This window comes from Somniosus microcephalus, unplaced genomic scaffold (assembly GCF_052327205.1).
Source record: "Somniosus microcephalus isolate GS21.2 unplaced genomic scaffold, FLI_Smic_1.0 unresolved_chr1, whole genome shotgun sequence".
In the NCBI taxonomy this organism is placed as follows: domain Eukaryota; kingdom Metazoa; phylum Chordata; class Chondrichthyes; order Squaliformes; family Somniosidae; genus Somniosus; species Somniosus microcephalus.
The window spans coordinates 14749076-14772770 of record NW_028225179.1 but is presented as its reverse complement, the minus strand read 5'-3'; the positions used below and the strand labels follow the sequence as shown (position 1 = coordinate 14772770).

Sequence of the window (23695 nt, the reverse complement as noted above, 5' to 3'; positions counted from 1 at the left end):
GAGGGAATTCCAGAGCTTAGGGCCGAGGCAACAGAAGGCACGGCCACCAATGGTTGAATGATTATAATCAGGGATGCTCGAGGGCAGAATTAGAGGAGCGCAGATAACTCGGGGGGTTGTGGGGCTGGAGGAGTTTACAGAGATAGGAAGAGGCGATGCCATGGTGGGATTTGAATATTATGACAGGAATTTTGAAATCGAGGCTTTAAGCCGGAGCCAAAGTAGGTCAACGAGCACAGGGGTGATTGGTGAACGGGACTTGGTGCGAGTAAGGACACAGGCAGCTGAATTTTGGATAACCTCAAGTTTACATAGTGTGGAATGTGGAAGGCCAGCTAGGTGTGCGATGGAATAGTGAAGTCTAGAGGTAACAAAGGCATGGGTGAGAGTTTCAGCAGTGGATGAGCTGAGGCAAGGGTGGAGATGGGCGATGTTACTGAGGTGGAAATAGGCGGTCTTCATTATGCTGCGGATACTCGGAAGCTCATTCCAGGGTCAAATATGACTCCAAGGTTGTGAACAGTGCGGGTCAGCCGCAGACAGATGTTAGGGAGAGGGATGGAGTCAGTGGCTGGGAACGGAGTTCACCACTGTTCATCGGCACAAGTCCAGGAGTCTCACTATAGGAAACAACATCGCTTTAGTTCCAATAAATCCCACAGTCCCGCCGGTGATGGAGGAGCTGTGCATGAGCTGGAGAAAGTAAAAGTCCAAAGACAGCACAGGCTGATTGTTTTAATGATCTGTTTATTGTTCTCCAGGTAATCCACACACATAAGCCACCACAGTTATTGTTCATGTCCTTATATTATTTAGATATTAATTACAGACGGGCTTATTCTCCTTTCACACTCAACTGGTGTAACCCACGTGTTCTGACGCTCATCCAGCAATCAACATCCCATTCTCACATCAGCCTAAACCTCAATGCTGGGTCTTGTATTTCTTTGTGTCCAGAGTTTGATTTAATCCAATTAAACCCCTACCGCTTTTATAACCTTACCATCCACCTCTTCTACCTTGCTCACTGACTCTTACATGGAAACACGCGGGCCTTGTCAGATAGAGGCCAGCGTTATATCTGGAGAAGCCTGGGGCAGAGATGGAGCCTGTTGGGGTTCCGGTAAAAGATGGAAAGAACTCAGGATGGGATATGAGATGCAATGCAGGTCTAATGCTGGGAATTCCTCCGATCTTTTCGTTGCTTAACTAATTTAAATATTATTCTCAGTGGATATTTCATCCCAATCTTCAGCTCCTCTCTGAATTTAGTCTGTGTTACTGCATAAATACACGTGTTTGTGCAGCAGCTCAATAGCAGGAGCATATAGCTGGTATAATCTGCGATAATCATTGGGTCATTGAAACCTATATGATAATAATGGTTTGTAATTCGCATTAATAAGAAAAATATCACGTATGTCATCCAGAGCAGTATGAAGTTTCCGGATATAGCGAAGAGTATGATAATGGATTTCCTTCGGTTTTCCATTTCCGGATCATTGTGATTCGCATCATTCTTGCTGCTCCTCAGCCTCCTGCGGACTCTACTGGCCGCCAAAATGTGTCCTACGGTCAGAGCATTGAGCAGCAGCATCAGGAATATTGGGAGCAGTGGGGTGAAACAGCGATCAATCCAGGTAAATACTACCCACGCAGTTAGAGTGTAAAACTGTAGTTTTGACCTACAGCCCCAGGGCACGTTGTCGATTGTAAAGTAGTCTTCAAATATAAAGTACCAGGGAATGTTTTTCAAACAGAACAGCAGACACACGGTTCCTATAACCACGGCTGCAGTTTTCTCGGTGCAATATTTAGTCCTCAGCTTCTGGCAACAAATGGTAACAAAACGATCAAAAGTAAAAGCGACTGTTAACCAGACAGAAATATCTGTGACTACATGAACCAGGACAGCGTGGAAAGAACACACAGGTGTGAGGAACAGGAAGTTAGTTGGGAAATAATAATCATTAATCCGAACCAGTATCACATCAGTGATAATGACCAGTAGATCCGCCGCCGCCATGGCCACCAGATAGCGGGTGATACACCTGGAGAGACCGCACTTTCCCCGCGACAGGATCACAATCGTCATCACGTTCGCTGTAAATGGTAAACAGACAAAAACAGGGAATCAGCCTTCAGATTACAGCAAGGGAGCCAGTTTCACAGTATTTGATGTGAAATGTACTTTACTGCAGGATCTGGGGGTGGGAACTGAACTCATTACCGCTGCCAGGATTGGGCAGTTGAAAACAATTTTAACATAAAATTGCAATGTTCAGTATAAGAGAGTCTGGTGTAAATAAGTGAAAATAAACGCCTCCAGCAAAGATTAAAACATGAACAACATGGATTCTCTGGGAATTTCCTCAGAGCTGCTCCTCTTCCACCATCGCAGCTTCATCAGAAGTGCAAGGAATCCCGACGAGTTCCGAGTAAATTACCGGCCCTTTAATTGTATGAGCAAATGGACAGCCAGTTAATGAGTTATAATTAATAGCAACAAGTAGCAGTTCAGTGACGGAAGAACAAATGAAAACAAAACGAAAGAAAAGTGATTGAAAATAAGCACTGAATGGTCAGTTATAAATTGGGAGATAAATGATGGGTGAGGAGCAGTGAGAATGAAGCCGGCCCGAAATGTGGTAAATGCTAAACGGGGAGCACCGATGGTGAGATCATCGGGGGGTTCGGATCCGTGGCCAGGAGAGGGGAGCAGATACCAGGCGGGGGTCAGAACATCCTCGTATTTGTCAGGTTGGATTCTCAGACTGGGGGGCATGACTAAAAACTGTTGAAAAGGCAAATCTCAAACACCATGTTACAAAGCGACTTGTTGTGGGTCAACTCGACCAGTTTCTGTTTACAAACCACCAGATGGACATTTCAACAAAAGCAAAATACTGCGGATGCTGGAAATCTGAAATTAAAACAGAAAATACTGGAAATACACAGCAGGTCAGGCAGCATCTGCAGAGAGAGAAACACATTTAACATCTCAGGTCGATGACCCTTCGTTAGAACAGGAAAAAGTCAGATGGACAGTTCACCTGATCAACCGACTTCCCCTCACTGGAAAACCCAGGTCCTGACATCGGTGCCTTGAACAGTTCAACATCATGTGGGCAAACTCCAACAATCACCGCAAGGGGGAGTAGGTCAGATGTGAGCAGCAACAAACAAGCTGACCTTGTTCTGTGATCGCAGGAATAATTGAACCTTCCAAAGTACACGATGTAGGATGGAGCACACTCCCGACCACGTTTTTGTCACCTCTGATAATGGATGAAACTTCACAGGGAGGTGATGGCGGCGATCCCGAGCTTGCAGCAAAGACCAGTGCAAGTGACAATAGCGGCTGCTGTCCAACCCATGACAACAAAGTACCTGCCGAGATTCAGCTTCAGAAAGTTTGAGTGGGAATATCGTACCTCTGAATTGGACGAATCCATCTGTAAAATTAATCCGACACACGAGCAATATTGAGAACCTGTCACCCTGGTCTGTAAGGTTTTCCAGAATTACATCCTAGCAGATATGGGAGATATATACAACTGAGCATCCGGAATAGATAATCAACAATATCAGAGTTTCACTCAGGATAATGTGTCGTATGGCAGGTTGTCAGCTTGACATGGAAAGAAGCGTCATGGGTTAATTGGTACAGAATAAGAGAGAGAAAGAGTGTGTGGGAGAGAGAGAGAATGAGAGACGGATAGAACGAGATAGGGAGAGACTAAAAGAGAGACTCAGTGAAAGGGAGAGGGGAGAGAGAGGGAGAAAGAAAAATTGAGATTGAGAGACAGAAAAACGAGAACTATATATATCAGAGACAACTCTGTGCAGAATGAAAAGCCTTTGCAAGATAAGGTAGGTGAAGTAGAAATAATTCACTGTCTTCCTGCAGAACCGACTTTAGACAAGAGACGCTTAGGTGGAAATGATATGACATGATTTTAGGCGTGTATAATTTTTAAATAGTTAAGCAGCTGGGGGGATCTCCATGGATACAGAAATATATTGTAAAGGTACTGCCCCCGAATCAGAGATAAGAGATGTGAGGTGCTGTCCAGTGACCCTGAGCAGGTTGAGGTGGACCTTCTGCTTGAAGTGCTGCAGTCCATGTGGTGAAATTGCTCCCACAGGGCTGTTAGGGCGGCACTTCTAAGGTTTGGACACAGTTCACAGAATCACAGAAACCCCACAGTGCAGATAGAGGCCATTTCGGCCCATCGAGCCTGCACCGACACATATCCCACCCGATCCCTGTAACCCCTACACATATCCTACCCTATCCCCGTAACCCCACGTATTTAATCCCCCTAACACTAAGGGTCAATTTTTTTTATCATAGCCAATCAACCTAACCTGCACATCTTTGAACTGTGGGAGGAAACCGGAGCACCCGGAGGAAACCCACGCAAACACGGGGAGAATGTGCAAACTCCACACAGACAGTCACCCGAGGCCGGATTCGAACCCGGGTCCCTGGCGCTGTGAGGCAACAGTGCTAACCACTATGCCACCGTGCTGCATCAAATGTGATGGGATAATTTTTTCCCAATGTTACCAATATTTTGTAATGAGTCAAACCATTTCAGTAATTTATTTATCTAAAATATGCAGCATTATACAAAATTGCTAAAATTATTCGCCACATTTATCATTCACTAAACCATTAATTGATTCAACAATTGGATCAGTGTTTCAATGGTTTATTAATTATTGTCCCGCCTTACTTAGAGTCACACTTTAAACAGTGGTGACACTTAAATAACAAATGATTTGGTTACACAACGATTGCCATCAATTACACTTGTTTCTATTTCCAAGTGCAATGACGGAATATGAAGAAAAGAATATCCACCACTCTGAGAATCCAACCACCAATGTCGTCAGTTAAAAATAAAAATATCTTTACTGCTGTGCCGTAATGTTTCTATTTCCCCAGCTCTCCGTTCCTTCAGTCTCCGGGCTCACTCTCCGTGCAATGTCCCGAATATAACCATTAAAGCACAGAACATTATCATATCAATAAGCATATCGCAAAAGGAAGAGGGAGGACAGTTAGGGCGTGATATTCCCAGAATTTCTGAAAGTGACCCGTAATCTGTAGAATAATCAGATCCGGACAAACACAGCAACTGAGCAGACCCGCAAGGAGAGCAGTAATACAAAGAGACACGGACTTATACAATCAATAACCGGTTACAATGGCTCACCGGGAACTCCACGGGCGACAAGGATAACTTCAGAAATCACTTATACCAGTTACACTGGAAATGGACACGCGATTAATGGAACTCCCATTGCAGAAATGATGATGACTTGGGAGTTTGACGCACAGTTACACAGGGACACAGGAGGAGCTTATTCAGCCCCACAAGTCTTTTCCGACATCACATTAGACCCTGGCTGATCTGCACCTTAACTCCATTTACCTGTCTTGGTTCCATATCCCTTGATACTCATACCATAAATAGTTATATCCATCACAGTCTTAAAATTTCAATTGACCGAGCATTGACAGGCTTTTGGGAAAACGAGTTCCAGATTTCCGCTGCCCTTTGTGTGAGAAAGTGTTTCCTGATTTCCCTCCTAAATGGCATAACTCTCATTTTAAGATCATGTCCCCTTGTTCTCCAATCTCCACCAAGGAAACAGTTTCTCTACATCTACATTATCGAATCTCTTTATCATTTTAAATAACTCGAATATAACACCCCTCAACATTCTAAACACAAGGAATACAAACTAAGTTTATGCAATCTGTCCTCACAATTTAACCCTTTAAGCCCCGGTGTAATTCTGGTGAACCTGCGCTGAACTCCCTCCAAGACTAATACATGTTTCCTGCGATGCGGTGCCCAAAACTGAACTCGTGCTCCAGATGGGGTCTGACCAAGGTTCGATATAACTGAAGCATCACTTGCTCACTTTCGAATTTAAACACCCTTGTGAAAAAAAACAAAATCCCATCAACATTTATCCCTACTTTTTGTCTCCTTCCTCGCAAGCAACTATCAACCCGTCTCACAAGTTTACCTCCAATACTGTGCAATCTCACTTTTGTTAATAATTTCTGTGCGAAACCTTATCTGAAGCAGGGAAATAACTGACACTGTATTACAACTTGAGAATATGGGGATCAACATTCTATTGCATCGTGTGCTGACGATATTTACAGTTAAAATTACACCCGTTGACAGGACATTGAATGAAGATAACAATTGAAGCTTTTGCTGGACATTATAAGTGCATTATGATCTCAATGAACATATCACTCAAGGAAGATGGCAGACAGGGAGGATGTGATATTCAATTAAATTCTGACATTGATTTGGAAAAAGCAAAACAAATTTTTCAGAAGGAACAGAAAAGATATCGGACATGTACAAAGACCAGTGACACACATAAACCCTGATTCACAAAGTCAGTAAGTTCAGAATCAGTTAGTGGGAACACCAAATACCGCTTGTAGAACGGGAACATGGCAAACAGATATACAATACATTCCACTTTATTTATCTCTGAGAAATGATGGGGACTCTTGGTGCAGGACACCGAGCCACAATGGACCCTGTGAGCTGTACTATTCAGAGAAAGACTTATTAATACAGGAGCGAAGCTTCCAATGGGAGCATTATGCTGCATTGTCCCTGAGATTTGTGAGAGTCAGTGGGACAGTGAGACAACTCACTTCACTATGTCCTTACTGAGTAACATCTTTAAACAGACCTGGCAGAGTTTTAAAACCAATAGTAGAAATATTGGAGTTTGATGCCGATCACATTTGTTCAAAAAGCAACCTGGAACTTTTAGTAGCAGCGGGTGTTGGGAACTCATTCCACTGAATGTGAGATTTCAGTTTCCCAGCTGAAGGGGAGAATTTGATTCCTTGTAATGTAGGAGTTAAAATACACCGGTTTCATACCCAGGGCTCAGTCACACTAAACTATGAATCTGAGCTAGAGGAATGTAACACAGACACAGATTACAGGGCGATATGATCAAACTGTTTAAAATGTTGCAAGGATGGGAGAAGGTAGATAGAAGCAGATTGATTCCAGCAAATGATGGGGTCGAGAACGAGGCGTCATAGATACAAGATTGAACAGAAGACATTCGGTACATTGGAAAAGGGAGCGGGAGAAACATCTTTAAAAGAGAGTTGGGAGGCGGTGGTGTTCAGTTCCAGGGTTACTGGTTGAGGCAGAAGCTATGCTCAGTTTCAGAGTAGAGTGGATAGGTTGATGGATGGAAGTGTTGATGAAGGGATATCGGGACAGGCTGGTTAACTGTCTTTACAAATATCTTCTAACTGTAAGGATCAGAAGGGAACTAAATATAACTTGGTAGCGAGCAGCAGTTTGACCGGGCGGACAGGCTGGCTGAGAGTTCAGCCGGTGTTATATCAACATGCAAGTGTATGATCTGAACAATAAAAGTGTCCGCTTTGTATAAAGAGAGCAGAACCTGGCTTCTGATCAGTGCTCTGGGTAAAATGCGGGTGATGGAAGCTGAAACGGATTTTTCAAATGGGGACAACCCAGGAGAGCTTCACAGAGCGCCGCTGCTTTGTTTCAATCGCACTCTCAGTGCATTGGATTCCCGGTCTGAGCTGCTGGAAGGGATGTGACAGAAATGAGCTGCCACCCACTGGCTGAAGGCAGCACAATGCCCGCCTGGTGGGTGAAGAGGAGTCTGAGAACAGGCTGGTGACCGGTCAGGGGAGAAGATCAGGGGGAAAGTCTGTGTCTCTGCATGGAGCACAAACTCAGCCTCGGCATGGATTGTGATCAGTAGGAACAATATCCAGCACTTTGCTGGAAACAGACCGAGAAGAGCGGGAAGATTCTGATTAATGAGACTGAACAAATCCCAGTCCTGACTGTCCGGATTCCCAGGTATATATCCAGGAGCGGCTGTCAGTCGATCGATCCCCAGCGGGAGTCAGAGAGGGAGAAAGTGGAGCATTTTACAACACAGTGAATGTTCAGTAAAATATAGTCTTTGTCAGATATTACCGAGTGTTACTGGAAAAAAGGGGAGGAGAGGGAGTCTGGTCGGGCATGGAAACAATGGAATTAAAATATTCCATGGAATCACACATTGCACGAGGTCTCAATTAAAATGGAATAATTAGAAAGACATTAAATGCAGAAAATAATCTGCAGTTTTTATGGGGTTTAAAGAAACTTAAAAATGCAAAAAATTACCAGTCAATGAACGAGGTACAGCGGGAAATACAGTCACTGAATTTCTGCCTTTCAATTGACTTGTGAAAAACAGTGAGAAAAGGACACGTACCGAGATAGGAGCAGAAAAAGAGTTAACCCTGATTCACAACTTTAGTAATGGAAGATAATCACTTACCGGGGATTCCAATGGCTGCTATAATCGGATAGTAAATCATTACTGCCTGTATAACTGGTGGTAAGATGGTAAATGGATGAACTGAGAATGGAACTCTCATTCTGTCTGAGAAGTGATGGTGACTCTTGGCACTGGAGATAGGGCTCAACTGAGTCTGTGAGATGAGAGATTAAGATAAAATCATTTATAATTGAGGGACAATTCCCATGGGATCAGGAAGCATCAGGAGTGTTGACATTACTTCCAGTCATTTGGGCAGCGCATGAATTCCCTTCACTGTAATGTTTGTGCTGCACTAATTAGATACAAATTGATATTGCAGGTGTTTTGAAATGAAACCGCTCAAAGATTGGAATCGTATTTTGCTCACATTTCTCTCTGTCAATTTACTGAAAGCCGGGCTCTGACCACATCGCTGCAACACCTTCAACAGAAGCAGCTTCAGTTTCCCCTCTGTGACGTCACAGGGCTCCCTCCTGTCGATGCCCCAACTGAATTCCCCCAATTCTCAAACATCTTTCAGTGTTTACACCGCCCTGGTGCTACAAATTCAGCCCTTTGAATGTGGGAGTTTAGGCTGGCAATTGAATGAGGAATTTTAGTATTTACAACGGGAAGAGGTCGGGCTTTGTACCAACACCTGGAATAAAATAAATGTAAAATCTCAGGTAGAAAATATAACCATGGACAGGGGCTCGAAAAATCCTGGATTTCACTGAAATCCACGTTCTGTAAAGGTTACAGGTGATGTTAAAGCAGAGCCCTTTCAGTTTTAAGAGGGATAACCCGGGTGTAGCATACTGTCCAATATTGAAATAGGTTGGGCCACATTTGGAGCAGAATCTCTGTGGAAATCTCCAACCCCCAGGATTCTGTGGGCTGCGGTGGGGTTTCCAGTTTCTGCTCAGTTCATTATTTTCTATTATTTTCCCATTCCCAGTAGTTCCACTTTGATCTGTCCAGTGATATTATCGAAGGTCAGGCCGTGGAACACAGGTGCATTCAGACCAGGAGTAGATCATTCAGCGTCTCGAGCCTGCTCTGCCATTCAATTTGATCATGGCTGATCTGCAGTTCAGCTCCGTTTCCCCGGCTTTGCTACTTATTGCTTCATATCCTCACCTTACAACGATGTATCGATCACAGCTATGAAAGCTCCAAATGATCCCGAGCATCCACAGCATTTTGTGGGTTAGAGTTTCAAATTCCCAAGAGCCATCGTGTGACAAAGTGCATCTTGATTTCGCTCCTGAATGACATAAATCTAATGTTAAGCTTATTGCATAGAATTACATATAATATACAGCAGAGAAACAGGCCATTCGGCCCACCTGGTCCATGCTGGTGTTTCTGCACTACCAGTCTCCTCTCACCCCATCACCATGGCCTTCTAGTCATTTCACCCTCCTGCGTTTATCTAGCCTCCCCTTAAATATATCTGTGCAACTCGACTCAACTAATGATTGTGGTAGTGAGTTCTACAATACGTCCCCTTGTTCATGATTCTTGCACCAGACGGAATTGTTTCCCGGTATCTACCCTATTGAATCGTTACACATTTTAAGCATCTCTTACAGGTCAGCCCTTAACCTCCTTTACTCAAGGGAATCGATGCCATATTTTTGCAACGTGTCCTCGTAATTTAACCCTTTTAGATCAGGTAAATTTCAGTTGATTCTGCTCTCCACACACTCCAAGGCCGATATATAATCAGTGAGGGCCTCGGGAGCCAGGGGAAGAAAGGAAGACTGGAGAATGGGGTTGGCGGGGGAGATTGTGGCCTCATGTAAAGAGTGGGGCAATGGGGGTCGGAGGATGGGGAGACTAGAGAATGGGAGGTCAGACAGAGGATAATGGGGTCAGCCAGAAGGGGAATGAGGGTCAAGACAGGGGAATGGGAATAGAGAGAGGGGGAAGAGGGTCAACAGCAGGTAAATGGGGTCCGGGAGAGGGGGGAAGAGGGTCAGCAGCAGGTAAATGGGGTCAGAGAGAGGGAGAAGATGGTCAGCAGCAGATGAATGGGGACAGAAAGAGTGGGAAGAGGGTCAGCAGCAGGTAAATGGGGTCAGAGTGAGGGGGAAGGGTCAGCAGCAGGTAAATGCAGTCAGAGAGAGGGGAAGAGGGACAGCAGCAGGTAAATGGGGTCACAGAGAGGGATGAAGAGGGTCAGCAGCAGGTAAATGGGTCAGAGAGAGGGGGAAGAGGGACAACAGCAGGTAAATGGGGTCAGAGAGAGGGGGGAAGGGTCAGCAGCAGGTAAATGCGGTCAGAGAGAGGGGAAGAGGGTCAGCAGCAGGTAAATGGGGTCAGAGAGAGGGGTGAAGAGGGTCAGCAGCAGGTAAATGGGGTCAGAGAGAGGGGTGAAGAGGGTCAGCAGCAGGTAAATGGGGTCAGAGAGAGGGGTGAAGAGGGTCAGCAGCAGGTGAAGGTGGTGAGAGAGAGAGGGGGAAGAGTTTCAGCAGCAGGTAAATGGGTCAGAGAGAGGGGAAGAGGGACAGCAGCAGGTAAATGGTGTCAGAGAGAGGGGTGAAGAGGGTCAGCAGCAGGTAAATGGGGTCAGAGAGAGGGGGAGGAGGGTCAGCAGCAGGTAAATGGGGTCAGAGAGAGGGGGAGGAAGGTCAGCAGCAGGTAAATGGGGTCAGAGGGAGGGGGAAGAGTGTCAGCAGCAGGTAAATGGAGTCAAAGAGAGGGGGGAAGAGGGTCACCAGAAGGTAAATGGGGTCAGAGAGAGCGGGAAGACGGTCAGCAGCAGGTAAATGGGGTCAAGGAGAGGGGGGAAGAGGGTCAGCAGCAGGTAAATGGAGTCAAAGAGAGGGGGAAGAGGATCAGCAGCAGATAAATGGAGACAGTGTGAGGGGGAAGAGTGTCAGCAGCAGCTAAATGGGGTCAGAGAGAGCGGCAAGAGGGTCAGCAGCAGGTAAATGGGGCAGAGAGAGGGGCAAGAGCGTCAGCAGCAGTTAAATGGGGTCAGAGAGAGAGGGGGAAGAGGGTCAGCAGCAGGTAATTGGTGTCAGACAGAGGGGGGAAGTGAACCAGCAGCAGGTAAATATGGTCGGTTTGAGGGGGAAGAGGGTCAGCAGCAGGTAAATGGGGCACAGAGAGGAAGAAGATGGTCAGCAGCAGGTAAATGGGGCCAAGCGATGGGGGACGAGGGTCAGCAGAATGTAAATGGGGTCAAAGAGAGGGGCAAGAGGATCAGCAGCAGGGAAATGGGGCCAGAGAGAGGGGGAAGAGGGTCAGCAGCAGGTAAGTGGGGTCAGAGAGAAGGGGAAGAGGGTCAGCTGCAGGTAAATGGGGCCAGAGAGAGGGGGGAGAGGGTCAGCAGCAGGTAAATGGGGTCAGAGAGAGGGGGAAGAGGGCCTGCAGCAGGTACATGGGGCCAGAGAGAGGGGGAAGAGGGAGAGCAGCAGGAAAATGGGGCTAGGGAGAGGGGGATGAGGGTCAGCAGCAGGTAAATGGGGCCAGAGAGAGGGGCAATGGGTTGAACAGCAGGTAAATGGGGTCAGAGAGAGGAGGGAGGAGGGTCAGCAGCATTTAATAGGGGTCAGTGTGAGGGAGAAAGAGGGTCAGCAGCAGGGAAATGTGTCAGAGAGAGCGGGAAGATGGTCAGCTGCAGCGAAATGTGTCAGGGAGATGTGGAGAGGGTCAGCAGCAGGTAAATGGCTCAGAGAGGGGGAAGAGGGTCAGCAGCAGGTAAATGAGGTCAGTGTGAGGGGAAAGAGGGTCGGCAGCAGGTAAATGAGGACAGTGTGAGGGTAAAGAGGGTCAGCAGCAGCAAAATCGGGTCAGTGAAAGTGGGGGAGAGGGTCAGCAGCGGGTAAATGGGGTCAAAGAGAGGGTTAGAGGGTCAGCAGCAGGTAAATGGCGTCAGAGAGAGGGGAGGAGGGTCATCAGCTGCTAAAAGGTTTAGAGAGAGGGGAAGAGGGTCAGCAGCAGGTCAATGGGGCCAGAGAGTGTGGGAAGAGGGTCAGCAGCAGGTAAATGGGGTCAGAGAGAGGGGGAAGAGGGTCAACAGCAGGTAAATGGGGCCAGAGAGAGGGGGAAGAGGGTCAACAGCAGGTAAATGGGGCCAGAGAGAGGGGGAAGAGGGTCAGCAGCAGGTAAATGGGTCAAAGAGAGAGGGGGAAGAGGGTCAGCAGCAGGTAAATGGGTCAGAGAAAGGGAACTCTCCAGAGGCCTGTGGATGCTCAGTCGATGACTATCTTCAAGGTTGAGAGCGATAGATATCTGGGCTCTAAGTGAATCAATGGACCTGGAGACCGGGCGGGAAACTGAAGTTGTGCTGGAAGTTCAGCCATGATCTTATTGAATGGCAGAGCAGCCTCGAGTGGTTCTATGTCCTACTCCTGCTCCTTTTTCTTATGTTATTAAAAAACGCGGCAGTCAATTTGTGCACTGCAAGCTCCCACAAACGGCAATGTGACAATGACCAGATAATCTGTTGTTTTGAGTAGATTGAGGGATAAATATTGACCAGGTCACCGGGTAACTTCCCTGCTCTTTTTCGAAGTAGTGCCGAATGTGATCTTTTACGCCCACCTGAGAGGGCAGACGGGGCTTGGGTTTAACGTCTCATCTAAAACAAGGCAACTCCGACAGTGCAGCACTCCCTCAGTGCGGCACTGCAGTGCTCAAGTCACTGGACCAATATCTTTCTGATTCAGGGTGTCACCAACTGAGCCACGGTTGACACACGGCCTCCCTGAAGGCCCGCATCATTGTATCGAAACGGAGCTGGAGCTTCCCGGATTGTTGGAACCGACAGGTTGCAGGTGTCCTGTTGAGCGAAAGAATCTCTCTGAGAAGAGCGGGAAGCCAATTGGGGAAATTAAAGGAAGTGGTGAATTAGTGACCTGCCAGACACCCAATCCGGGAATGACGGATTGAACCAAAGATAGGAAAGAAGGAACTCTACGGCGACCTGTTCGGTAATTCTTCAACATCGTAAAACCATCCCAAGTAATTCTCCCGGTGTCCTGGCCGGTATTTCCACCTTACAATAATTGCACGGAAACTTTGACTATAAATCAGAAAATAGTCAAAAGAGGGCAGCGTGAATCTACATTGCAGCTGAATGTATTGTCATGTATTGTGTTTAAAGTTACCTCACACTATTTATAAAATGGGGCGCACAGTTAAGATGAAGAGGGGCCGTCGGACTGTGGATTCCACCGCGGCTGCTTCTCAACAATATTTGCCTTCAGTGTGTACAGTGAGCAGAAGGAATTGCTGCTGTTTCTTCACATTTCCCACTGCACTCATTGTCATTCTGCTTTAACAGATCGAGCTTAGATCTCCTGATATATTTAAACAATAATCCTTGGGGCTGATAGAATAATAATACAATAATATGAACATCATGTGTGTTCAATGGAGAAGTGTTTTCCACCTGCCGTGAGCAGAGAGCTTTGTAAGGGTTTTGGGGGCTTCTTTAAACTGGTTTAAAGTAATTTTCCTGGTCTTGCAGCCTTTGCCTGCACCCTCATACCAATTCCAATAAAACCAATTTTAAAACAGCGGTTTCGAATCGCTGCCCCACCTTCCAGTTCTGACTGCAGGGCTTATAATTATTGATATTAAAACAGACACGTAGTTTGGATGAGAGAAAAAAATCAAATTTTATTAACTAAAAGAAACTATAATCAAAATATCAAACTATCCCACAGGAACACAGTGAATTTGTAAAACTATATAACAGGGGGTTGCAGACGGCGAAAACGAGGGATACAATGGCTACAATGTTACTTAAACAATCTTAGCAATTCCCTTAAATCACCATCCCCCAAACTCCTTAACTAGGTTGCTTTTCTGAGGAGTCAGAACACCCTGCTCACCTTTGGTCCAGCGAAGTAAGAGAGAGAGCTAGCTTCTCAGCCGCTATTTTTATACCTGGTGAGGTCCTGCCGTTCTGCCTTGCAAGGGCTGTGTGCAAAATTCCCCACCCAAAAGGGTCCAATTCACAAGAGAAAGCTGTGATTGGCTAACTCAAAGTGGTTAGACTGGGTTAATGTGTCTTCCGGAGCTTCCTGGGCTGAAACAAAAGGGAGATACAACTGCTCTATTGTCCAGTGCTGGGTGATTTAAAACCCACTCAAATCTTGAACGATTCCCATTCAAGGTGCAAAAGTCTCTTCTGCAGTTTTGCTGTATCCACTCGATATACAAACAAATGCTAATAGCATTCAATTGCTTTGTAAACAGAGCATTGTCCTTTGTCTTCGGCCATGTGGTGACAGCCATTTTTATCCCTGGAAATTTAAAAGCACATCGCCCAGGGATTCTTTAATCAAAAAAAATGAAGCTTCAGAACTGTAAATTATTGCGAATTCTTACAGCTTGTTGAAGGCAGCGTTGGGTGAATCTGCTAAACTGAGTGGTGATGGGAAGTTGGTGAGAGTGGGACTTCGGTGCAGAGGGGGAAGGAGCTGCTCAGTAATTTAAATCAAGGAACAACAGTAAATACACAAAAATAGTGTAATTAATTAGATCTAGGCATAAAATTAAAATGAATAAGTTCAGGATAGCAACATTAAAGGAATCTGAATTGCATTAAATAAAAATCTGATATACATCAATAATTAAATAATAATTAGGAGTAAGGGGTAATAAACGAATATATATATATACAGAAAAGTAGAATAGAATCATAGACTCTTACAGCACTGAAGGGGGCCATTCGGCCCGTCTAGCCAGTGCTGGCTCTTTGAAGGAGATGCGAAATTTGAACCCAGACCCCAGCGTTTTACTCATAACCCTGGAAATTAGTTCACTTCAAATACAGGTCCAATTGTAATCAAGATCAAGGGGCAGCTGAGACCCGTTGCCTTCAATTCTTGTGGCATTTAGCAGCCCCAGAAAGTTTCCCGTGTCCTGGACAACCACGTGTGCAGGAAAAGCCTCCAGTTGCTCGAGCTCAGGGTTTCTGAGATGGAGGAGCGGCGGGAGTCACTGCTGGGCATTCGGGAGGTTGGCAATTCCCCACAGAAAAAACTGCAGGAGGTGGTAACCCCGCAGCTACAGAGAGTTCAGGTGGGGAGTAAGTGGGTGGCCAGCCAGCAGGTTAGGAAGAGGCAGGCCGTGCAGGAATATCCCGCGAATCTGGCACTCTCAACCTGGTTTTTCGTGCTGATACCGGTGATGGTGACGACACCTCGGGGGAGTGCATCCTAGAGCGAATAGCTTGGTGAAGGGAGAGTTGGGTGAATCTGCTAAACAGCTTCGTGGGGCAAATGGCTGCAAAGGGGGGTGCAGCAAAGCAAACACATGCAGTAGTCCTTTGGGATTCGATATTCAGGGGGGATAGACAGGCATTACAGCATCCATCATCGTGAGTCGCACAGGGTGTTTTGCCTCCCTGATGCCAGGGTCATGCACATTACTGGTAGGGTGCATAACATTTTGGGAGGGGCTATTGAAATGCCAGCAGCCATGATCCATATTGGATCCAATGACGGTGATAGGAAACGGGCTGTGGTCCTACAGACAGATTTTCCAGAGCAAGGGAGGAAGTTAAACTACAGGACCAAAAAAGGTAGTTACCTCTGGATTACTCCCAGAGTCACGTCCTGGAACTTATAGGAGAAGTAAGATAAGACATGCTAACGTGTGGCTGGAGAACTGGTGCTGATGGGATCTGTAAGATGTTCTGATTGTCTGACAGTTTATAGAGTTCAGACCCGTGTAACAGCCAACACAAAACCCAATGAATCTGTGAAACTTCTATTACTTAAAAATCCACAAGAAGTTACAAGTAATTACCAGAATACAAGCTGTACTCAATTCGTGTATTTATCACAAGCAAGTATCTAAAATCCTTTACTTTAAGCTCAGGTATTTATAAGCAAAACCACATATGTACAACACCTGGTTGGGTATTGGAGCTGGGGGGCAGTGGGTGAATGTTTGGGTATTGGAGTTGGGGGATCTGTGGGTGAATGTCTGGGTATTGGAGCCGGGGGGCAGTGGGTGAATGGTTGGGTATTGGAGTTGGGGGATCTGTGGGTGAATGTTTGGGTATTGGAGCCGGGGGGCAGTGGGTGAATGGTTGGGTATTGGAGCCGGTGGGGCAGTGGGTGAATGGTTGGGTATAGGAGTCGGGGGGGCATTGGATGAATGGTTGTGTATTGGAGCCGGGGGGCAGTGAGTGAATGGTTGGGTACTGGAGCTGAGGGGGCAGTGGGTGAATGGTTGGGTATGGGAGCCGGGGGGCAGTGGTTGAATGGTTGGGTATTGGAGCCGAGGGGCAGTGGGTGAATGGCTGGGTATTGGAGCCGGGGGGCAGTGGGTGCACGGTTGGGTATTGGAGTCGGGGGGGGCATTGGATGAATGGTTGGGTATTGGATCCGCGGGCAGTGGGTGGATGTTGGGTATTGGAGCCGCAGGGGCAGTGGGTGAATGGTTGGATATTGGAGCCGGGGGGCAGTGGGTGAATGGTTGGGTATTGGAGCCGGGGGGCAGTGGGTGAATGGTTGGGTATTGGAGTCGGGGGGCAGCGGGTGAATGGCTGTGTGCTGGAGCTGAGGGGGCACGGGGTGAATGGTTGGGTATTGGTACCCGTGGGCATTGGTTGAATGCTTGGGTACTGGAGGCGGGGGCCAGTCGGTGAATAGTTGGGTACTGAGGCCGGGGGTCAGTGTGTGAATGGTTGAGTATTGGAGCCGGGGAGCAGTGGGTGAATGTTTGGGTATTGGTACCGAGGGGCAGTGGTTGAATGCTTGCGTAGTGGAGCTGGGGGGTCACGTATGGTGCAGTGGATGAATGTTTGAGTATTGGAGCCAAGCGGCGGGCGTGGTGCAGTGGGGGGATGGTTGAGTATTGGAGCTGAGGAGTAATGGTTGGGTATTGGAGCTGGGGGCAATGGTTGGGTATTGGGGCTGAGGGCAATGGTTGGTCATTGGAGCCGGGGGTAATGGTTGGGTATTGTAGCTGTGAGGGAGCAGTGGCTATATATTGGAGCCTGGGGCAATGGTTGGGTATTGTGGCTGTGGTGGGAGCAGTGGTTGGGTATTGGAGCCGGGGGCAATAGTTGGGTATTGGGGGTGTGGTCAATGGTTGGGTATTGGAGCTGGGTGCAGTGGTTGGCTATTGTAGCTTTGGTGGGAGCAGTGGTTGGGTATTGGAGCCAGGGGGCAGTGGTTGGGTGCTGTAGCTGTGGGCAGTGGTTGGTTATTGTAATTGTGCTGGGAGCAGTGGTTGGGTATTGAGCTGGGTGGCACTGCCAAATGCTATAAGATGGCCATTGATTCCTTGGCTGAAAGTGAGGAAAAGATGCAACGGCAGCTTAAAGGAATGTCTCTAAAGGAGAACCAGATGTTCGAGGGCCGGGGAGGGGAGATTAGACAGGTGTTGTTCTCAGTGATGGACCGAGTGTTTGCAGGACAGAATTAGTGCACCATCCACGTGGATGCTCAGGCTTCAAGTGACGCCTCAAAGGGAGTTGCCTGTACCATGTATGGGATATTCCTTCTTTCCCCCATACAACAGGGATTGGGTGATATCAAGAACAACCTAATCCCCAACTTTGTGACAAATAAACAGCTGGTAGAATGGAAGGTGTCGACGTCACGCTTTCCATTGTGAACTCAGGAGGTTGGGCAGAGTCTGGGCAACGTCTCACCCGTGCCCTGGTAAACTGAAGGGTCTGGGAGGGATCATTCCTGCCCTGACAATACAAGCGACCCATGGATACATAAAAGTATGGTCAGTAGAATCAGTTCGGATATTGGAGGAGAAATTGCATCATGAATATCAGCCCTTCCCACCGTGCATGGTGCAAGTAAATGAAGGATGGACAGCGACAGACATGGCAGGATGGCCTTTAATCAAAGGATGTGTTGATATCACCTGAGAGAAGTTAACGAAACACTATGGGGGTTTTGTTTGGAATAAATAAACTCAAAATTGCACCATGTTTGGAACAAGCTGGCACCAGAGATAAACTAATGCTAGTTGTGTCGCACAGGGGTGCTATTGTGTCGCTACGGCCGCAGCCTCTGTGAATACGGACCCCTCACCTGCCCTGTCACCCACTCCTCTTTCTGCTTTGAACCAACCCAGGTCACCAAGATAGATCATGAGATCCTGATACCAGTGACCAAGCATGATGTTACTAACAGCACAGTGCACGGTGATATGCTCTCAGACACTGACAAAATATTGATTGGATTTGGATATCCACTGGACGCCCCTCCGCCACCCCACACACGACACTAAAACTTAAAGAGATTATAGAACTAGCCGAGATCTCAGTAAAACACCTGCACCAACTACACCAGGAAAATGAAAATCTGCTAACAGAGATAGAGGGGGTGGGAAGGAAATCACGGTGCGAGCAGGTCAATAACATCTCGATACACCCATTGGTCTGAATTATTTCGGAACTGTTAGTTATTTTCCAATGCCGTCTACTGGTCCCGGTCATCATTGTTTATGTATTGCTCAGATAAAACCTTACACAATTGAAGAGGAAAAACAAGGAGTCGGGTCAGCAGAGAGCTCTCCCAAGCCTGAAGTGCGGGGGAACTCAGGAATAATTATCATCCAATGAAATAATACCAAAGGAACCGTTGGAGCCGTGCAGACATGTTCGGTGTGCTGACATCAATGTAACAGTAATCGACTGTAAACTCCAAGCAGATCGACGGTAAAGACAGAAAGAAAGTTAATTGGCTCAGAATGATTGCTCAAATTCTGGGTCTAAAGGGGGGAAATGTTTGAATGATTTAAGATGATTTATGTTAGAATGCTGTAAGATGATTCACTGGTCCAACTATCCCAGCACCATTTCACTCTGGTTTGCATTCTTATATCAACTTGGGAGATCGAAGCAGATTCAATAGTAACTTTCAAAAGTGATTTGGAAAAATGATTGACGGGAAAAAAATTGCAGGACTCTGTGGAAGTGCAGGGTGGTGACTCAAATTGAATAGATCTTTCACAAATCCGGCACAGACCTGATGGTCCGAATAGCCTCCTTCAGCTCTGTGTTACTCCAGAATGCTCAATCCTCTGCCTCGGTGTGGTTTATTTAGTCCTGTGGTAAGTCAGTACAAAGAAGGTTCACTCGGTTAATCCCGGGGATGAGGGGGTGGTCATATGAGGAGAGGTTGAGTAGATTGGGACTCTACTCATTGGAGTTCAGAAGAATGAGAGGCGATCTTATTGAAACATATAAGATTGTGAAGGGGCTTGATCGGGTGGATGCGGTGAGGATGTTCCCAATGATGGGTGAAACTAGAACTAGGGGGCATAATCTTAAAATAAGGGGCTGCTCATTCAAAACTGAGATGAGGAGAAACTTCTTCACTCAGAGGGTGGTAGGTTTGTGGAATTTGCTGCCCCAGAAAGCTGTGGAAGCTACATCATTAAATAAATTTAAAACAGAAATAGATAGTTTCCTAGAAGTAAAGGGAATAAAGGGTTACGGGGAGCGGGCAGGAAATTGGACATGAGTCTGGGTTCGGAATGGTCATGGCCCTGTGGGTAGTGGAGCGGGCCCAGGGGCCGTGTAGCCTTGTTCTGCTCCTACTGTGTTCTAATTCTGTTAGATTTCAGGAGATGGTTTTATTCCTGTTCCTGGCTGGGGTGGAGATCGCCTTTACAGAAGGTAAGTACTGTAGAAAATATAGGGACAGAGTGATCTCCTGGAAGAATTTCGATCGCCTAGATGGGTCGGAGAGGAATTTCCCAGATTTTTTTCTCCCAAATTGGCCATTGGGTCTTTATCTGGTTTTTCGCCTCTCCCGGGAGATCACATGGGTTCGGGTGGATGCAGAGTGATAGAAGATTTGAGGTTAGGATCAGATCAGCCATGATCTTATTGAATGGTGGAGCAGGCTCGAGGGGCCGATTGGCCTACTCCTGCTCCTATTTCTTATGTTCTTATGTTCTTATGTTCTTGAGCAGGTGACTTCAGATAAACACATTGAGCAAAGGATTGGGAAAATCAACGGACTGAGGAACATTCAATGGATTTCAAACTCACGGGTCGGTGGACCTGCTTAATCATTCCAATCCGAGATAATGATGGGCTGCTCGGAACAACAGGAGGTCAACAAGGCACTTTTATGAGCACATGGGTGGGGGTTGATCCTGCACTTTTCGCTTCACAGGACCGACGCATTATCGCTTGATAACCCAGCCTCACCTCCATAGCACTGATGTTACTTTTTCTAAAGCGAAATACTGCGAATGCTGGAAATCTGAACAAAAACTGAAATTGCTGGACAAGCTCAGCAGGTCAGGCAGCATTAGTGGAGAGAGAAACAGAGTTAACGTTTCAAGTCGATAACATTTCATCAGAACTGGGAAAAGTTAGAGTTGTGAGCAGGGAAAGGGGGCAGGGAGGAAAGAACAAATTCAAGGCCTGTGACATCATGGAGGGGAGGAGTGATTACATGACAAAAGGGAAACGGGATGAGAATGAGCCACGTAAAGTAAAATATGCGCCTAGAGGAAGTGTAAAAGGGAACAGCAGAATCATTACCAACAGCGACTGTCCGAGTAACATGGGAGCAGTGATTTAGAATCTGAAATTGCTGAACTCAGTGTTGAGTCCAGAAGGCTGTAAAGTGCCTATTCGAAAGTTGAGGTCCTGTTCCTCGAGATGCCATTGATCTTCAGTGGAACATTATCGGAGGCTGAGGACAGAGAGGTCAGAATGAGAGTGGGGCGGGGAATTAAAATGACCAGCAACCGGAAGCTCGGGGTCACGCTTGCAGACTGAATTGAGGTGTTCTGCAAAGTGATCACCTAATCTGTGTGTGGACTCCCCAACGTAGAGGAGTCTGCAGCAATTACAGTTTACTAAATTGCAAGAAGTGCAAGTAAATCGTTGTTTCACCTGGAAGGGTTGTTTGAGTCCCTGGACGTTGGGAAGGGAGGAGGTAAAAGGGCCAGTTTTGCATCTCCTGCGCTTGCAGAAGCAGGTCCCGTGGGAAGGGGAAGGGGTGGTCGGGTGATAGATGAGTGGACCAGAGTGTCGCAGAGGGAGTGGTCTCTTCTGAATGCTGAAAGGGGACAGGAGGGGAAGATGTGTTTGGTGGTGGGATCACGCTGGAGCGGGTGGGAATGGTGGAGGATGATCCGATGAATGTGGTGGCTGGTGGGGTGAAAGATGAGGGCAAGGGGAACCCTATCGTGCTTTTGGGAGGGAGGGGAATGGGTGTGAGCAGAAGTGCGGGAAATGGAAGGGGCACGGTGGAGAGTCCTGTCCACCATGTTGGAGGTGCTTCCTTGGTTGAGGTAAAGTAGAACATATTGGAAGGTAGCATTGTCAGAAGAGATGCGACGGAGATGGAGAAACTGAGAAAAAGGAATATAGTCCTTACAGGAAGTAAGGTGGGAGGAAATGTCCTCAAATTAGCTGTGGGAGCAGCTGGGCTTTTTTCGTTGAAGTGAGTGGATTCAAAGGAGAATTAGTTCAATGTAGGTTCAATAAAAGTTCAGTCAGGCGGAGGAGGGTGGTCATGGATAGGGACTATGTTGTCCTCCATTCAAGGATGAAGGGAGGGGGAGGGGGAGAGCGAGGGAGGAGAGGGAGGGAGGGATTATCAATGGATTGGTATTATGATGTGAAAGGAATTTTTTGAATTGTGTACAAATGCGCGCCGATGTTTGAATCACCAGGGTGGCCGAGCGGTTTAAGGATGCGAGTTAAAGATCGAGTGTCCATCAGTTCACATGGATTCGAGCACTGCTGCTGGTGGATGTGATAATTCGTCCAGGAATTGTAACCATTGGAAAGGAAGTTTAAATATTTATGTATCACATTTCCAGGCAGCGTTCCTACATTTACAACAGACGCTCTGCCGATTGACAGAAAATAGAAACATGAGTCGGCCATTTAACCCTTCGAGCCTGTTCCGCCATTCAGTGAGATCATGGCTAACCTGGGTCTTAACTTCACCCACCTGCTTTGACTCCAAATCAATCCCTACCTTGTCTAACAAAAAACTATCAAGCTCAGCTTGAAATTATTAATTTAATTGGCAAAAGAACCAGCGATGAGATGATGAAATTGTTTTATTACTCAGAGGGTAGTTATGATCTGGAATGCATTGTCTGAACTGTTGCTGGAAGTGGATCCGATCGCTGATCCAATAGTCACTTTCAGGAGGGAATTGGATAAATACTTGATGGCGAACAATGTGCAGGGCTGTGGGGAAAGTGCGTCATTCTATGGTTCTATGATGCGACAATCCTCTCCCTCAGTGAGCTTGTGTTTTCACCGGTAAACCTCAGGTCATGGCTTTAATTCCCATCTGAGCCGGCAGCGACTTTCTCACCTTTAATGTGATGTTTCTCTTTTTCTCGCTCTATGATTCGCTCTAATTCTCTCTGTTTCTGTCTTTCTTTCCGTGTATCAGTCTCTCTGTATGTCTCACTCAGTCTCAGTCACTTTCTGTAAGCTTTTCTCATTGGGTCTCTGTTTATCCCTCCAACTATTACTTTCTCTCCATCACTCTCCCCATCGCTCCCCCACATCATTTTATTCTGCATCTCATGAGTTAACCCTTTAAGCGCTGGCACAGTTTAGAGCTTGCTGATCCTGGATGTTTGACGTGCATTTTAACATTCTTCCTTCAAAGGAGTTGGTGTTGACCGGAGGGTTACATGTTCTGTGGGCTAAAGGCCATGGTTTTTCTTGTCCAGTTACGAGCGGTCAGATCAACGCGTTACTTGCCCAGCTACTGTACTTTTACAGTTCAGCTTTTCACCATCCGTAGTTTTAGAAAATGTCTTTATCCTCTCACATTTTCAGATTATGCTGATGTGAAGTTTACTCTGCGCTGAAAACTAAATTTAGAGTCTGCAAGGGATTTGTCGAATTTTCAAGCACTGCATGGAAAGGCTCCTGTCACCAGGATGGCCGAGTAGTTAAGGCGTTGGACTTAAGATCCAATGGACTGTGTGTCCACATGGGTTCGAACCCCACTCCTGGTAGATGCTCAGGCAATGGAGTTGAAACTGACACCTAAAGCTGTTTTTGGTGTGAAAACGCTTATTATCTCTGCAAGGGATGGTACCATATTTATAATTCACCCTTCAAAACACCCTTTACAATTGGTGTTCTGAACATAGGAACCACAGGAGGCATTCAGCCCCTTGAGCCTGTTCGCCATTCACTGAATTCCTGTCTGAGCTGTGTCTTAACTCCATCCAACTGCTTTGGCTCCAGATCCTTTTAGCCCGTGTCTAGCAAAGACTTACCCATCTCAGATTTACATTATTAGTTGAGCTGGCATATACTGCTATTGTGTGGGAGAGAGTTCCACACTGCTTCCAACTTTCGTGTGAAGAAATGCTTCCTAACTTC

At 46.6% G+C, this 23695-nt stretch overlaps 1 protein-coding gene and 1 non-coding gene across 2 annotated transcripts; one reads left to right on the top strand and one right to left on the bottom strand.

Moving 5' to 3' along the window:
• Window positions 1-950: 950 nt before the first annotated feature.
• Window positions 951-8479, bottom strand: LOC147093629 (putative G protein-coupled receptor 139). Its single transcript, XM_085973907.1, has 2 exons — window positions 8380-8479; window positions 951-2103 (listed from the first exon to the last, which is right to left on the bottom strand). The coding sequence occupies exons 1-2, from the start codon at window positions 8477-8479 to the stop codon at window positions 1172-1174; spliced, it is 1032 nt and encodes a 343-aa protein (XP_085830033.1). The 3' UTR covers window positions 951-1171.
• A 14759-nt stretch (window positions 8480-23238) lies between these two features.
• trnal-uaa (transfer RNA leucine (anticodon UAA)) lies at window positions 23239-23322 on the top strand. Its single transcript has one exon. It is a non-coding gene; the product is annotated as a tRNA-Leu (tRNA).
• The last annotated feature ends 373 nt before the right edge of the window (window positions 23323-23695 follow it).